General features: G+C 42.0%; 1 protein-coding gene across 1 annotated transcript in view; it reads right to left on the reverse strand.

Annotated features, from left to right (window-relative positions):
• Window positions 1-17,643, reverse strand: part of EPB41L5 (erythrocyte membrane protein band 4.1 like 5) — a 405,052-nt gene that overhangs the window by 220,865 nt on the left and 166,544 nt on the right. The window contains exons 4-5 of the mRNA XM_053712169.1: window positions 9,866-9,908; window positions 2,194-2,272 (exon numbers count right to left, since the gene is read on the reverse strand). Of these exons, the coding sequence (XP_053568144.1) occupies window positions 2,194-2,272; window positions 9,866-9,908 (122 nt within the window). The remainder of the gene's footprint in view (window positions 1-2,193; window positions 2,273-9,865; window positions 9,909-17,643) is intronic.

Below are 17,643 nucleotides of genomic sequence, written 5' to 3' on the forward strand. Positions count from 1 at the left end.
ATGGGAGGAGGGGAAAAAGGCACACCAGGTCTATCCCACTCCTTGCTAATAATCTCTGTAAGCCTTTTAGGTATAGGAAACACGTCAGTACACACCGGTACCGCATAGTATCTATCCAACCTACATAATTTTTCTGGAATTGCAACCGTGTTACAATCATTCAGAGCCGCTAATACCTCCCCTAGCAATATGCAGAGGTTCTCAAGCTTAAATTTAAAATTAGAAATCTCTGAATCCAGTCTCCCTGGATCAGATCCGTCACCCACAGAATGAAGCTCTCCGTCTTCATGTTCTGCAAACTGTGACGCAGTATCAGACATGGCTCTCACCTCATTCGCGCGCTCTGTCCTTAACCCAGAGCTATCGCGCTTGCCTCTTAATTCTGGCAATTTAGATAATACTTCTGTCATAACAGTAGCCATGTCTTGCAAAGTGATTTGTAAGGGCCTCCCTGATGTACTTAGCGCCACAAAATCACGCACCTCCTGAGCGGGAGGCGAAGGTACTGACACGTGAGGAGAGTTAGTCGGCATAACTTCCCCCTCGTTGTCTGGTGATAATTTCTTTACATGTAAAGATTGACTTTTATTTAAAGTAACATCAATGCAATTAGTACACAAATTTCTATTGGGCTCCACATTGGCCTTTAAACATAGTGAACAAAGAGATTCATCTGTGTCAGACATGTTTAAACAGACTAGCAATGAGACTAGCAAGCTTGGAAATACTTTTCTAAATAAATTTACAAGCAATATAAAAAACGCTACTGTGCCTTTAAGAAGCACAAAAAGCTGTCACACTTGAAATAACAATGAACCAAAATAGTTATAGCAACCAATTTTTCACAGTAAATGTATTAAGTTAGCAAAGGATTGCACCCACCAGCAAATGGATGATTAACCCCTTAATACCCAAAAACGGATAACAATTTAATAATTAACGTTTTTATCACAGTCAAAACACACTGTCACAGGTCTGCTGTGACTGATTACCTCCCTCAAAATGAATTTTCAGGACCCCTGAGCTCTCTAGAGACGATCTGGATCATGGAGGATGAAGTAGACAGATTGTGACTGAATTTTTACTGCGCAAAAAAGCGCTAAAATAGGCCCCTCCCACTCATATTACAACAGTGGGGAAGCTCAGATAACTGTTTCTATGCAGAAAACAAAGATGGCCATGTAGTAAAAATCATGCCCCAATAAGTTTTATCACCAAGTACCTCACAAAAAACTATTAACATGCCAGTAAACGTTTTAAACATACATTTGAAAAGTTATGAATTGTTATTAATAAGCCTGCTACCAGTCACTTTTACTGCAGTTAAGGCTCATACATTATTTCAGTATTAACAGTATTTTCAGAGTCAATTCCATTCCTTAGAAAAATACATTCAGTGTACACACACTCATCAGCCTAATACCAGTCGCTATCACTGCATTTAAGGCTGAACTTACTTTACATTGGTATCAGCAGTATTTTCTCAGTCAATTCCATTCCTCAGAAAAATAATTTACTGCACATACCTCATTTGCAGGGGGGCCCTGCATGCTATTCCCCTTTTCTGAAGTTACCTCACTCCTCAGATGAGAACAGCCAGTGGATCTTAGTTACGTCTGCTAAGATCATAGAAAACGCAGGCAGATTCTTCTTCTAATGCTGCCTGAGAACAAACAGCACACTCCGGTGCCATTTAAAATAACAAACTTTTGATTGTAGAAATAAACTAAGTTAAAAAACACCACAGACCTCTCACAGCGACCTATCTTTAGTTAGGCTGCAAGAGAATGACTGAATATGACATGTGAGGGGAGGAGCTATATAGCAGCTCTGCTTGGGTGATCCTCTTGCAGCTTCCTGTATATTCCATAAGTAATGGATGACCCGTGGACTGACTACACTTAACAAGAGAAATAAAGAAGGGGAACTGGGGAGAGTGAATGATTCTCTTCACACAGGTTAATGGCCTTGCTATCTCATACAGTCATCAGCTGTCAGGATGTACCCCAAAAAATAAACAATCCACTGAATGGTTATCGTTTACCTGTACTAATTCATGGGTTGAATAATCTATGTAACATTGTTGGCTGTGTAGGGATGAGAATGCCTAGAAACAGAATATCAACAGGTTTTTGCCTTATTTGCTATAAAGTTAACTAAGAAGTGAGTGATGAGAGTACTGTAGACACTTACCGGGTCAGCTCCTCCCTAAGGTTGTTCGGTTCTGAAGAGTAGAATTTTACACGAAGATGAAGACAGTAAGGAGGACCAACTGCAAATGAAAGTTTTCAAAGTTTGTATATATTTATTTTTAAAAATGTTGACAAGCACTATTTGCATATAATAGAAGCATTTTTCTGTTGAATACACATTTGCAGTATGTAGAATTTAAAAATGATGTGGGGGTATAAATGCAGTGTGACAAAAAATTACAATTATTATTCAAGCTTGGCCCCCTACATCTCCTTGGACAAATATTTAATATATATTAATGTACCGTTACGTTTCAACACAGTAAAATGGTTTCTAGTCTATTTTGGAGAAATACTGAAACCAGGAAGTGATACTGATATACATAACATTTCTTTCCTAAATAGGTTTCAATAATATTATAAGACGATGCTTGTGGTACACTTGTTGCATTTAGATCAGGTTTTTAGCCAGGATGATCAAGTGTCATTATTAAACCGAAATACAAATGTAAACAGTGAGCTAACAGTGAATCGTCTATTTGTTCTAGCTCACAGAGGGTCGATGGGCGATACTTAGAGGATATGCCAGATTGCAAGTACATATCTGTGGCGCCAACATAGTATGGGGCTTTCAGACACTCAGGCTAGAATATAAGCAAATTTCAAGCACAAAATAATAAAAACTTCTAAGTGAAGAAAAAAAAAAATCTGCACTTGCATCATCTCTCTCCAGCGTTGCATTATAACTGAGTGGCAACTATACAAAGTCATGAAAACAGATTTAAATGATTACGATTCTTTGTGTGCACTAGCAGAATAAAAAAAGGTCTGAAACTTTATTCAAAATTGTTCAAATGGAGAGATTTGCATGTTTAGGGCCATCTGGATTAAGCAACATTAAACTAAGTTAAAGGGACATGAAACCAAAAACATTTATTTAATGAACATACAATTTTAAACAAATTTCCAGTTTACTTCTTATATCAAATTTGCTTCATTCTCTTGGAATCATTTGTTGAAGGAGCAGCAATGCACTACTGGTTTGTAACTGAACACATGAGTAAGCAAATGGTGGTGCAGCCACCAATCAACAGCTAGAACCTAGGTTCTTTGCTGCTCCTGGGGATAAACATTTCAGCAGAGGATAACAAAAGAATGAAGCAAATTAAATAATAGAAGTAAATTGGAAAGTTGTTTAAAATTGTATGCTCTGTCTAAATTATGAATGTCTAATGACTTTATTGGCCCTTTAAGTAACATTTTTGGTAACTGTAAACACTATAAACCTCCCATTTGAGGCCCCTTACTAAGCTAGTAGTCTCTCTCTCTTCTCTGTATATTAGTTTTTGAATCACTAACTGGCTTTATTACTTTTGCATTTACTTGTCAATTTCTGTCCTGCTCCTGTGGCGAACCCATTAAAATCCTAGCTTGATTTTTTTTTTTTTTTTTTTTTTTTCGTAAGCAGATTGTGCACTTTTAAAAATTAAGTTTAGTATGAAGAAAAATAAAAATACGATGTGACAAGTCAGTTAAAAAAAAAAATTCAGCAAACACAAAAAACTATTATATCTTACACGATTAATTCCTTCCTTTCTTGTTGGTGAGAGTCCACGATTCCTTACTTCTGGGAATTCATCTCCTGGCAACGAGGAGACAGACACCCTACACCAGAGCATAAAGTATCCCTTCCAACGTATAGAAAAGTATAGGAAGGAGTAAGAAAGATAGTAGAATAAAGGTGCAAACTATACCTGACAACTAGGAAAAATGGTGAGAGTCCACAAACCCGGCCAACAAGAAAGAAAGGAATTTATCAGGGAAAAATAAATTATGTTGCGTGTGTAAACTATACAACAATAAGTATTTTTATTTCTGGCAGCCAAAAGAAGACATGGAGATATAGATATATCTATATAATCGGCAGAATTTTTTTATGGTACAAAATTGTTATGTTCTATTTGGTGAACGTTCCTATGAAGTTCAACATTTTACATTTAAGCCTAATATAATACACACACACACACATTTCTTTCTTAGTTGGTAAGAGTCCATGATTCCTTACTTGTGTGAATCAATACTCAAGCTGTGAAGTCCACAAGAAAATGAGCGGTTCCTATTAACCAGGGACGAGGACCTTCCTTCCAAAAGCTTCCTTACACCTCCCCGTATAGATGACAAACAAAGAGGAAGATTGTCTGAATTCCTTATTAGCCTGAAGATAGAACTTCAAGGCACGAACCACATCCAGATTGTGAAGCAAGCATTTTTTCACTGAAGTAGGATTAGGACAAGGAAGGAACAACAATTTCTTGATTAATATTACGGTCCAACATCACCTTAGGGAGGAACCCTAAAGTAGTACGTAAAACCACCTTATCAGCATGGAAAACAAGATAAGGGGAATCACATTGTAAAGCAGAAATCTCAAACTCTGAGCGCAGATACAATAGCCAGCAAAAAAGAACCTTACAAGATAATTTAATGTCAACAGTATGCATAGGCTCAAACAGAGCCTGCTGCAAAACACTAAGAACAAGATTTAGGCTCCAAGATGGAGCCCCAGATCTAAACACAGGTCTGATCCTAGTCAGAGCCTTAACAAAGGACTGCACATCCGGAAGCTCAGCCAATCTCTTGTGCAGTAAAACCATCAGGGCCGATATCTGTCCCTTAAGGGAACTAGCAGATAGACCCTTCTCCAGTCCATCCTGGAAAATTCTGGCAACCTTAACCTTATAGCAGGAAAAGCCACACTCTTCACACCAGTACAAGTAAGTCCTCCACACTTTATGGTAGATATGACAAGTAACTGGCTTATGAGCTTGAACCAGAGTGTCGATAACACTCAGAAAACCCTCTCTTGGCTAAGAATAAGCGTTCAATCACCACGCAGTCAGCCTCAGAGAATCTAGATTTTGATGAACGAAGGGGCCTTGTAACAGCAGATCTCTGTGACAAGGTAACCTCCACTGAGGAGATGAGGACATCCCCACCAGATCCGCAAACCATGTCCTTCGTGGCCACGATGGAGCAATCAGAATCACTGATGCTCGCTCCTGCTTAATGCGAGTAACCACACGAGGGAAAAGCGGTAATGAAAGAAAAAGATAGGCGTCTGAACCTCAATGGTACTGATGGGGCATCAATTCCGCCTGAGGATCCCTCAATCTTGACCCGTACCTGGGTAGCTTGGTATTGAGGCGGGATGCCATGAGATCTCTCTCCGGCATCCCCCACTCGCTCATATCTCTGCAAACACCTCGGGGTGGAGAGACCATTCCCCTGGGTGAAAGGATTGCCAACGGAGGAAGTCCCTCCCCAGTTGTTTACACCTGGAATGTTTATCGCTGACAGCTTACATCTGCGAGTCTCCGCCCACTCTAGTATCTGAAATACTTCTCTCATCGCCAAAGAACGTCTTGTTCCCCCCTGATGGTTGATGTAGGCAACCAAGGTTATATTGTCTGATCAGAATCTGATAAATTGGGACGAACCCAGAAGGGGCAAAGCCTTCAAGGCATTGAAGATTGCAGGAGTTCCAAAATATTGATCGGAAGGTAGGAGGACTCCTGAGTCCACAGACCTTGAGCCTTCTTGGCACGCCAAAACGGCTCCCCAGCCGGAAAAACTTGCGTTTGTAGTCATAATCTCCAAGGACGGTCACAAGAAGCACGTGCCCTGGGACAGATGATCAGGACAGAGCCACCAAGAGAGTGAGTCTCTTGACAGGTTGTCCAGAACGATCTGTTGAGACAGATCTGAATGGTTGCCATTCCATTGTCTCAGCATGGATAGTTGTAAGGGTCCGAGATGGAATCTGGCAAAAGGAATGATGTCCATACAAGACACCATGAGTCTGAACACCTCCATACACTGAGCCACTGAAGGTCTCAAGGAGGCATGGAGGGCAAGACATGCAGAAGTTAGCTTGCAACGTCTCTGATCTGTGTGGAATATGCTCATGGATTCGGAGACTATTACTGTCCCCAGGAAATTCACCCTTTTACTTGGAGTAAGATTACTCCTTTCCAAGATTATCTTCCATCCATGTGATCGAAGAAGACTGAGAAAGGACTCTGAATGTTCTTCCACTACACGAAAAGGTGGTGCCTGTACCAAGATATCGTCCAGGTAAGGCGCTACTGCAATACCTTGTGTTCTGGCAACACCTAGAAGAGCCCCCAGAACCTTTGAAAATATCCTTGGAGCAGTAGCTAGGCCAAACGGAAGAGCTATGAACTGGAAGTGTTGGTCCAGAAAGGCAAACCTCAGGAACTGAAAATGTTCCCTGTGAATCGTGACGTGAAGGTATGCATCCTTCAGGTCAATTGTGATCATAAACTGTCCTTCCTGAACCAAAGGAAGGATTGACCGTATTGTCTCCATCTTGAAAGAGGGATCACTCAAACTTGTTTCGGCACTTTAGGCCCATAATTGAATGAAAAGTTCCCTCCTTCTTTGGAACCACGAAAAGGTTTGAATAAAACCCCAAACCTTTTTCTGCTGTAGGTACCGGGACAATTACTCCTAGAGAGGAGAGATCCCGTACACAACCTAAGAAGGCAGCCCTCTTTTCCGGTCTTGTAGACAGACTGAAGAGTAGGAATCTGCCCCTGGGTGGATGAGACTTGAATCCTATCCTGTATCCTTGAGAAACAACCTCCAGGACCCAAGGATCCTGTACATCCTGGAACCAAGCGTCTGAAAAAAGACACAGTCTGCCCCCTACTCGATTCGATCCCGGATCGGGGGCCGCCCCCTTCATGCCGATTTGTTCTTGGCGGGCCTCTTAGTCTGTTTGGACTTATTCCAGGAGTGAGCCGGCTTCCAAGTACTCTTGGGCTGCTTGGACTTGAATGAGGATTGCTGTCGTTGTGATTTATCAGCACGAAAGGAACAAAAATTCAAAAATTGACGTCCCTTAGGCCTATTTCTCTTATCCTGCGGTAGGAAGGCACCTTTCCCTCCGGTAACAGCAGAAATAATGGAGTCCAGCCCTGAACCGAATAAAATCTTCCCCTTGAAAGGAAGAGAAAAGAGTCTGGATTTAGAAGTCATATCCGCAGAATAAGACTTCAACCAGAGAGCCCGCTAGAACCGCAAAGCCAGAACCCTTTGCATTTAGGCGAATAATCTGCATATTGTCGTCACAGATGGAGTTAGCAATTCTCAGTGCCTTAATTCTGTCCTGAATATCCTCGAGGTGAGTCTCCAGCACAATGGGCTCCGACAGTCGCACCAGTAGGTAGCTGCTCCAGCAAACGCGGCTACAGTTGCCGCCATTTAAAATAAAAACCCTGCATGCTGAAACATATTTCTCAGAAAGGCTTCCATGTTCTTATCCATAGGCTCTCTAAAAGAAGAACTATCCTCAAGAGGGATAGTGGTATGCTTAGCCAGCGTAGAGATAGTGCCATCCCCCTTAGAGATGAAGCCCCACAAATCTAATTGAGAGTCAGGGACTGGGAATAAAAATAATAAACTAGGGGGGAAAAGAAGTTCCTATTCTTTCCCATTTGTTCCTAATATTGTTCGCCATCTTAACTGGCACAGGAAAAGTCAGAGGGACCTTCCTGTCTTCATAAACCCTGTCTAATTTAGGGATCTTAAGTTCCTCAGGGAGTGTAGCCACTGGAACCTCTAGCATAGACAGAACCTCCTTTAATAAAATACGCAGATGCTCAATTTTAAATCTAAAGGAGGGTTCCTCCGCTGAAGAAGGTTTAGAAACTGAAGTCTCAGACTCAAAGTTCACCCTCTGAAGCTACAGAGGTTAACTCATCCTCAGATAGCTGGGACAGAGTAGCTAAATCCGACTAATATTTAGCTCTCTCTAGGTCAGGAGAACTATGTTTAACATTTCTCTTGCGTTTGTTAGAGCGAGGTAAGGCACTCAGGGCCGCAGGGACTGCTTATTGTAACTGTGCGGTAAAGTCCGCCGGGAAAAAGCCCCCTCCAGATGGAGCATTAGTTGAGTCGCGGGGAACTGCATGTGAAGCGGGTTATGTAGAAAGGGTAGTAATCTCTCGGGACCAAGATTTCTGAGAGATAAACGGCTCAGAGGGGCTAATAGCGCTATGAGTATTAGCAGGCTTGTCTCCCTTCTTAGATTTTAGAACAGGCAAATGGAACAAAATTCAGGAGGGCAAACCACAGCCTCCTCACAATATAAACCGGAATTATTAATCAGTATAGAAGGAGCGGAACCTTCTAATGTAGTATCATAGTCCTCCATAGCTAAGATATATTCACAGAAGGAGAGACAAAAAGTATTATTATTATTCTTTATTTATAAAGCGCCAACAGATTCCGCAGCGCTGCCCATGGGTACAAGGATAACAGTACAGTGGAGAAACAATACGATAAGACACAAAATTTTACAGACAAATACAGGGGGAATTGAGGGCCCTGTTCCCGTGGGAACTTACAATCTAGATGGGTAGGAGGATTGGAAACAGGAGGTGGGGACTGCAGAGGTGAGAATGATATTAGTGAGGAGATAGAGGGCCACTGTTAGTTAATTGGTAAGTTTGTTAATAAGTCGGGTGATAAGCTTCCCTGAACAGAAAGGTCTTTAGGGAACGTTTAAAGGAGGAGAGGTTAGGGGCAAGTCTGACATCTCGAGGAAGTGCGTTCCAGAGGGTTGGTGCCGCACGAGAGAAGTCCTGTAGTCTAGAATGAGAGGAGGTGATGGTAGAGGACACAAGAAGCAGGTCGTTGTTGGATCTTAGGCTTTTATTCAAAAAATGGCACCTTTATAATCCCAATGGCTGGGACACTCACCACCTCCTAGACCCAGACAGCTAACAGTGAGAACGCCCTCCTTAGGAGTCATGTCTGCAGTAGGATCGAAGGAAATGAAAAGACCTCACCCGGTAACGTAATGCGAAGGACAGGACTTCCACTGCTATGAAAAAGGTGCAACACTCAAAAACTAAAGTGAAACCTTTTTGTTCCAAGACAAAAGCACACAATCTATGAGTCCAAAAAACTCTCATATTAAAGCAGTTATAAATAACCCCTTGCTGTTCGAATAATCTTCCTGAAGGATATATTAACCCTTGATCCTATTGAGGCATAAAGGAGCAACACTGTGACCCTGTATAGCAAAAGTGTAAATAAACGTTCTTACATCCAGGATCCATGCCGTGGAACAGGCACAGCCTCTCAAGTGTGACAGTCTTGCAGCGACACGTCTGATATGGACTTGAGTGTGTAACATCAAGCAGTGAAGCGTGTCAACACTGATTGCTCAGAAGTTGTTAGGCAACAGTCTGGATGGGTTTGCAGAAAAACTTTCCCTGCATCTCCAGACTAACTTTTATCAATACTCTCACTGAGAGGTTGATTACTTAAAACTCCAGTCCTTTCTTGAAGAAACATACCCATTTACAGGACTATCCAAAATCTTCTGACACTTCTCTGACACCTCCTATAGTGACGAAAGCCAAGGAATGACTGGGGGATAGGGGAAGTGGGAGGGATATTTAAGCCTTTGGCTGGGGTGTGTCTGCCTCCTCTTGGTGGCCAGGTGTTGTATTTTCCCAACAGTAAGAAATGAAGTTCTGGACTCTCCCTGCCTTATGGAAGGAAAGGGGCAACAATATCTGTCAGATCATTTTCAAGACAAAAGGAATTTTTTTAAGGCAAATAGATTTAATGACACTTACTTTTCACTTGCTTTTTTATACTCTTGGTGTTATCCAGCCAATGCTTTAGGAAAATAAAGAGATATATAAATTATGTGGATACAAAGAATTCAGAAGGAGAAAAAAAAAAAAAAAACACATTAAGAATTCAACGAAAACTCTAATTAGTAGATATTTAGCTGTACCTGTAAAAAGGAATTTGACTGTAGCAAAAATATACAATAAGTTAATATTTATTTAACATAGCTTAGATGCTTATACTAAATGAAAGTCTCATCCACGGCACCAACCTCTGTTAAATTCCCCACTTTCAAATAGAGTTGTCTCTATTCAAAATATGAATGTTTAGTAAACTCTAGGTCAGTGCTTTCCAAACAGTGTGTCATGACACATTAGTGTGTCGGCAGCAGTGGGTAAGTGTGTCCCTGCTTCAGCACAATTTTTTTTTTAATTTAACATTTTTTTTATTTAATTTTTTTGGTTTCTGACTTTCCGCCTGCCTGCTACACATATCACGTGGTTGACACGTGATTGATACCTAGTGGGTCACAGATCCTCTTAACCGATTGGCACAGCTCAGCGGGAACTGAAACTATTCCCATTGGCGGTTTTGGTGGGAAAATTGGCTCCTGACTGCACGTGTAGTCTCCTCAATCGGCTTGTGACTGCATGTATAGTCAGTGAGTGGGACAGCAGTATGTTTGCAGCACAGCAGTAGTCTATCGGAGACGCAGAGCTCTGAAAGCGGAAGCTTAAACGCTGAGCTGAAGTCAGAAGTCAGTGGGGGTTTTTTCAGCTAGCTCCCAGTAGTGCATTGCTGCTCCTGCTCTTGATATATGGATAGGAAGTGGAAGCTTAAAAATGCTTGCTGATGAAATGAGTGTCTTTAGCTAATATTCCACCAAATATTCAGAAACTGTTCATCCCATCAACCTCATACAGCCCATTAAAATAGTAAGTAGCTATTGATGTTATTAAACTTTTTTTTTAATTCTTGCACATACATACTGTTACTTGTAAATACATTTCGTAATTATATCATTTTTGTATGTGTCCGTATCTCTTAAAACAAGTCAGTTTAACCTCCTGTTTGCTAGTAAAACCGAATTACTGTGTCACGAAATGATGTAGGTCTAAAAAGTGTGTTGCCAACATAAAAAGTTTGGAAAGCTCTGCTCTAGGTAATTGTTGACTAAACAAGACATTTTTGCATAGGTGCCCCCATAGACTTGTCCTATTGTCTAACTGTGCAAGAGATATATAATGTGGATTTCCTATCCTTTCATTGTGATGGCAAATCCTATTACACTTGTGTCGATTATTATTCTAATATCTGCACTATCACTGATGAGGCGCATGCGCACCATAAAAATGCATATACTTCAAAAGATTTTGCACCTGTAAAAACTGATGGGACATGCTTAGATGGCAATGCTTTAATTTATTTTAGGATATGATGAGACTGAAATGATTGGCTATGATCACTACTTAACTCTAAATACTGAAAAGTACCTTATAGAATTTAGTGATGGTTGTTGGTACAAACAAAAAACGTCATAGTGTTTAGTGGCAGGAAGAAGGGAGCCATTAAATGCTAATAGCCACTATAAAAACTTAACAACTGGTCTAATGATGATCTCTAGAACAGCAATAAACCAGAGTGAAATTGTAAGGGAAAGGAAATACAAGAAACAAAAGTGTAAAAGGAAAACGTTCTAATGTGTAGAAGCATTTTATTATATAACAGTTTCATAAATTTATGTGTTTAACCGATGTAAAAATCAGCTACAGCGGAGCAATGATCCATAGCTAGTGACTGGTGGCTACGCACCTATTCCTCTCACCATTGGCACGCTGGTTCCAAGTAATGTATCGCTTCTCTAGATCTCTCTTTAACCATGTGTTTAACCACTAAGTAGGGATTAAGCAGATTTATTTGCAAGAATGAAATGTTTCCACCAAATTAGAGCATTTTCTTATTGCACTTTAGCAACAAAGCTTATTTAGTAAAAAATGTGGAAAGGTATTTAAAACCAAAATTTATGCTTACCTGATAAATCTCTTTCTTTTGCGATGTACCGAGTCCACGGATTCATCCTAACTTGTGGGATATTGTCCTTCCTGACAGGAAGTAGCAAAGAGAGCACCACAGCAGAGCTATCTATATAGCTCCCCCCTTAACTCCACCCCCCCAGTCATTCAACCGAAGGCCAAGGAAGAAAAGGAGAAACTATAAGGTGCAGAGGTGACTGAAGTTTACATAAAAAAATACCATATGTCTTGAATATACAGGTTGGGCCGTGGACTCGGTACATCGCAAAACAAAGAAATTTATCAGGTAAGCATAAATTTTGTTTTCTTTTGCAAGATGTACCGAGTCCACGGATTCATCCTAACTTGTGGGATACCAATACCAAAGCTTTAGGACACGGATGAAGGGAAGGACAAGACTGGAACCTAAATGGAAGGCACCACTGCTTGCAAAACCTTTCTCCCAAAAATAGCCTCCGAAGAAGCAAAAGTATCAAATTTGGAAAATTTGGAAAAGGTATGAAGCGAAGACCAGGTCGCAGCCTTACAAATCTGCTCAACAGAAGCATCATGTTTAAAAGCCCATGTAGAAGCCACCGCTCTAGTGGAGTGAGCTGTAATTCTGTCAGGAGGCTGCTGTCCAGTAGTCTCATAAGCCAAACGGATGATGCTTTTCAGCCAAAATGAAAGAGAGGTAGCCATAGACTTTTGACCTCTACGCTTTCCAGCAAAGACAACAAACAAAGAAGATGATTGGCGAAAATCTTTGGTTGCCTGCAAATAAAACTTTAAGGCACGAACCACGTCCAAGTTGTGCAACAGACGTTCCTTCTTAGAAGAAGGATTAGGACACAGAGAAGGAACAACAATTTCCTGATTGATATTCCTGTTAGAAACAACCTTAGGGAGGAACCCAGGTTTGGTACGCAAAACCACCTTATCAGCATGGAAAACAAGATAAGGCGAGTCGCATTGTAATGCAGATAGTTCAGAAACTCTTCGAGCTGAAGAGATAGCTAGACTCTTCTAGCTATCTCAAGAAACAGAACTTTCCAAGATAGAAGCTTAATATCTATGGAATGCATGGTTTCAAACGGAACCCCCTGAAGAACATTAAGAACTAAATTTAGACTCCATGGCAGAGTAACAGGTTTAAACACAGGCTTGATTCTAACTAAAGCCTGACAAAAAGCCCGAACGTCTGGGACATCAGCCAGACACTTGTGCAATAGGACAGACAAAGCAGATATCTGTCCCTTTAGGGAACTAGCTGACAATCCTTTTTCCAATCCTTCTTGAAGAAAGGACAAAATCCTAGGAATCCTGATCTTACTCCATGAGTAGCCTTTGGATTCGCACCAAAAAAGATATTTAAGCCATATCATATGATAGATTTTCCTGGTGACAGGCTTTCGAGCCTGAATCAAGGTATCTATGACCGACTCAGAGAAACCCAGCTTTGGTAAAATCAAGCATTCAATCTCCAAGCAGTCAGTTGCAGACAAAGTAGATTTGGATGCTTGAACGGAACTTGAATGAGAAGGTCCCATCGCAGTGGCAGAGTCCATGGTGGTAGAGATGACACGTCCACCAGGTCTGCATACCAAGTCCTGCGTGGCCACGCAGGTTCTATCAAAATCACCGAAGCTCTCTCCTGTTTGATTCTGGCAATCAAACGGGGAAGGAGAGGAAATGGTGGAAACACATAAGCCAGGTTGAACGACCAGGGTACTGCTAGAGCATCTATCAGTACTGCCTGAGGATCCCTGGACCTGGATCCGTAACAAGGAAGTTTGGCGTTCTGACGAGACGCCATCAGATCCAATTCTGGTGTGCCCCATAGCTGAACCAGTTGAGCAAACACCTCCGGATGAAGCTCCCACTCCCCCGGATGAAAAGTCTGACGACTTAGAAAATCTGCCTCCCAGTTCTCTACCCCTGGGATATAGATTGCCGATAGATGGCAAGAGTGAGTCTCTGCCCATCGGATTATCCTGGAAACTTCTATCATCGCCAAGGAACTCCTTGTTCCCCCCTGATGATTGATATAAGCTACAGTCGTGATGTTGTCCGACTGAAACCTGATGAATCCAGCCGAAGCCAGCTGAGGCCACGCCTGAAGAGCATGGAATATCGCTCTTAATTCCAGAATATTTATTGGTAGGAGGGCCTCCTCCTGAGTCCACGAACCCTGTGCTTTCAGGGAATTCCAGACTGCACTCCAGCCCAGTAGGCTGGCGTCCGTCGTCACAATAACCCACGCTGGCCTGCGGAAACACATTCCCCTGGACAGGTGATTCTGTGACAACCACCAAAGAAGAGAGTCTCTGGTCTCTTGATCCAGATTTATCTGAGGAGATAAATCTGCATAATCCCCATTCCACTGTTTGAGCATGCATAGTTGCAGTGGTCTGAGATGCAAGCGAGCAAACGGAACTATGTCCATTGCCGCTACCATAAGTCCGATTACCTCCATACACTGAGCCACTGACGGCCAAGGAAAGGAATTAAGAGATCGGCAGGTGGTGAAAATCTTTGATTTCCTGACCCGCGTCAGAAATATTTTCATGTCCACCGAATCTATCAGAGTTCCCACTAATGGAACTCTTGCGAAAGGAATAAGAGAACTCTTTTTCACGTTCACCTTCCACCCATGAGATCTTAGAAAAGCCAACACTAAGTCCGTGTGAGACTTGGCTAGTTGGAAAGTCGACACTTGAATTAGGATGTCTTCTAGATAAGGCGCCACTGCAATGCCCCGCGGCCTTAGGACCGCCAGCATGGACCCTAGCACTTTTGTGAAGATTCTTGGCGCCGTGGCCAACCCGAAGGGAAGAGCCACGAACTGGTAATGCCTGTCCAGAAAGGCAAACCTGAGGAACTGGTGATGATCTTTGTGGATAGGAATGTGTAGATACGCATCCTTTAAATCCACGGTGGTCATATATTGACCCTCCTGGATCATTGGTAAAATAGTCCGAATGGTCTCCATCTTGAAGGATGGAACTCTTAGGAATTGGTTTAGGATCTTGAGATCTAGAATTGGTCTGAAGGTTCCCTCTTTTTTGGGAACCACAAACAGATTGGAGTAGAAACCTTGCACTTTTCTGCTTTCGGAACTGGGCAGATCACTCCCATGGTAAAAAGGTCTTCTACACAGCGTAAAAACGCCTCTCTTTTTGTCTGGTTTACAGACAATTGAGAAAGATGGAATCTCCCCCTTGGAGAAGAATCTTTGTAATCTAGAAGATACCCCTGGGATACAATTTCTACGGCCCCGGAGTCCTGAACGTCTCTTGCCCAGGCCTGAGCAAAGAGAGAGAGTCTGCCCCCTACTAGATCCGGTCCCGGATCGGGGGCTACCCCTTCATGCTGTCTTAGTGGCAGCAGCAGGCTTTTTGGCCTGTTTACCCTTGTTCCAAGCCTGGTTAGGTCTCCAGGTTGGTTTGGATTGAGCAAAGTTCCCCTCTTGCTTTGCAGCAGGGGAAGCAGAAGTGGGACCACCCTGGAAGTTTCAAAAGGAACGAAAATTATTTTGTTTGGTCCTTGTCTTATTTGACTTATTTTGAGGAAGGGCATGACCCTTCCCCCCAGTGACGTCCAAAATTATCTCTTTCAGTGCAGGCCCGAATAGGGTCTTACCTTTGAAAGGGATGGTCAAAAGCTTAGATTTAGATGACACATCAGCCGACCAGGACTTAAGCCATAATGCTCTACACGCTAAAATGGCAAAACCTGAATTCTTTGCCGCTAACTTAGCAAGATGAAAAGCGGCGTCTGTAATAAAAGAATTAGCTAGCTTAAAAGCCTTAATTCTGTCCAGAATATCATCTAGTGGGGTCTCCACCTGAAGAGCCTCTTCTAGAGCCTCAAACTAGAAGGCAGCTGCAGTGGTTACAGGAACAATGCATGCTATAGGTTGAAGAAGAAAACCTTGATGAACAAAAACTTTCTTTAGGAGACCCTCTAATTTCTTATCCATAGGATCAATGAAAGCACAACTGTCTTCAATAGGTATAGTTGTGCGCTTACCCAGAGTAGAAATAGCTCCCTCCACCTTAGGGACCGTCTGCCATGAGTCCCCCTTAAAAACAGGAGGGGGAGCGAACGGAATACCTGGTCTATCCCACTCCTTAGTAACAATGTCCGAAATCCTCTTAGGGACTGGAAAAACATCAGTGTAAACAGGAACCTCTAAATATTTGTCCATTTTACACAATTTCTCTGGAACTACAATAGGTCACAATCATCCAGAGTCGCTAAAACCTCCCTGAGCAATAAACGGAGGTGTTCTACCTTAAATTTAAATGCAGTCATATCTGAATCTGTCTGAGGGAATATCCTTCCTGAATCAGAAATTTCTCCCTCATACAGCAAATCCCTCATCCCTACTTCAGAACATTGTGAGGGAATATCGGGTACGGCTACTAAAGCGTCAGAAGCCTCAGCATGTGTTCTTAACCCAGAGCTACTGCGCTTCCCCTGCAACCCTGGCAGTTTAGATAAAACCTCTGTGAGGGTAGTATTCATAACTGAAGCCATATCTTGCAAGGTGAAAGAATTAGACGCACTAGAAGTACTTGGCGTCGCTTGTGCGGGCGTTATTGGTTGTGACACTTGGGGAGAACTAGATGGCAAAACCTGATTTCCTTCTGTCTGAGAATCATCCAATGCCAAACTCCTATAAGTCAAAATATGCTGTTTGCAATTTATAGACATATCAGTACAAGTGGGACACATTCTAAGAGGGGGTTCCACAATGGCTTCTAAACAAATTGAACAATGAGTTTCCTCAGTGTCAGACATGTTTAAAGCTTGGAAAACACTTTATTTAATGAAAAACACACAATTTGCAAAAACGGTACTGTGCCTTTAAGAGAAAAAAAAGGCATACACAAACTGCAAAACAGGTTAAACAAGCTTCAAATTTTCTGAAATGTTAACAGTGTACCTACTAAGCTTTAGAGGGATTGCACCAAAAGTAAATAAGCAATTAACCCCCAATTGACAAAACCGGATTGAAAAATGTCTAAAACCGGTTTAAACCCCTATTAGCACCTTGCCACAGCTCTGCTGTGGCCCTACCTGCCCTTAAGGAACGATAAAATTATGTTAAAGCTTCGATTAGGCCCCCAGGAGAATATCAGGACCTCAGGAGAAGTTGCTTGCTGCTAGACAGTATAACTAAATGCGCAACAGAGGCGTGAAAATAGGCCACGCCCACCATACTATGTGGCTGGGGCCTACACAAATCCAACAAACCTTGTCTGAAAGCCATGTGGGTTATAACAACCCCAAATAAGCCAAATGAACCCTCATGCAAATGTCCCATCAATAAAAACCGTTACTCCCAGAACACCCAAACGTTTGTCCCAATCTCTCATACAAACTGAATGCCCCAAAAAAACAAAGTAAGCCCTTTATGCAAGCTAGTAAAGCCTCTTAAACACTAGGATTACTGCTTCCCCTTCCCCTAAAGGGGATACTGTCAGCCTTTCTGAGTTAACACAGTCTCTGCAGAAAAATGACTGAACATACCTCATTGCTGTATAGCAAGAACCGTTCCTCACACTGAAGTTTTCCTGTACTCATCAGCTTCTGTGGGAACAGCAGTGGACCTTAGTTACAAATGCTAAGATCATCATCCTCCAGGCAGAAATCTTCATCTATGTCCTGCCTGAGAGTAAATAGTACAACACCGGTACCATTTAAAAATAAACTCTTGATTGAAGATAAAATAAAACTAACAGTTTAACACCTCTTCGCTT

The sequence above is a fragment of the Bombina bombina genome, chromosome 1 (assembly GCF_027579735.1).
Source record: "Bombina bombina isolate aBomBom1 chromosome 1, aBomBom1.pri, whole genome shotgun sequence".
NCBI lineage: Eukaryota > Metazoa > Chordata > Amphibia > Anura > Bombinatoridae > Bombina > Bombina bombina.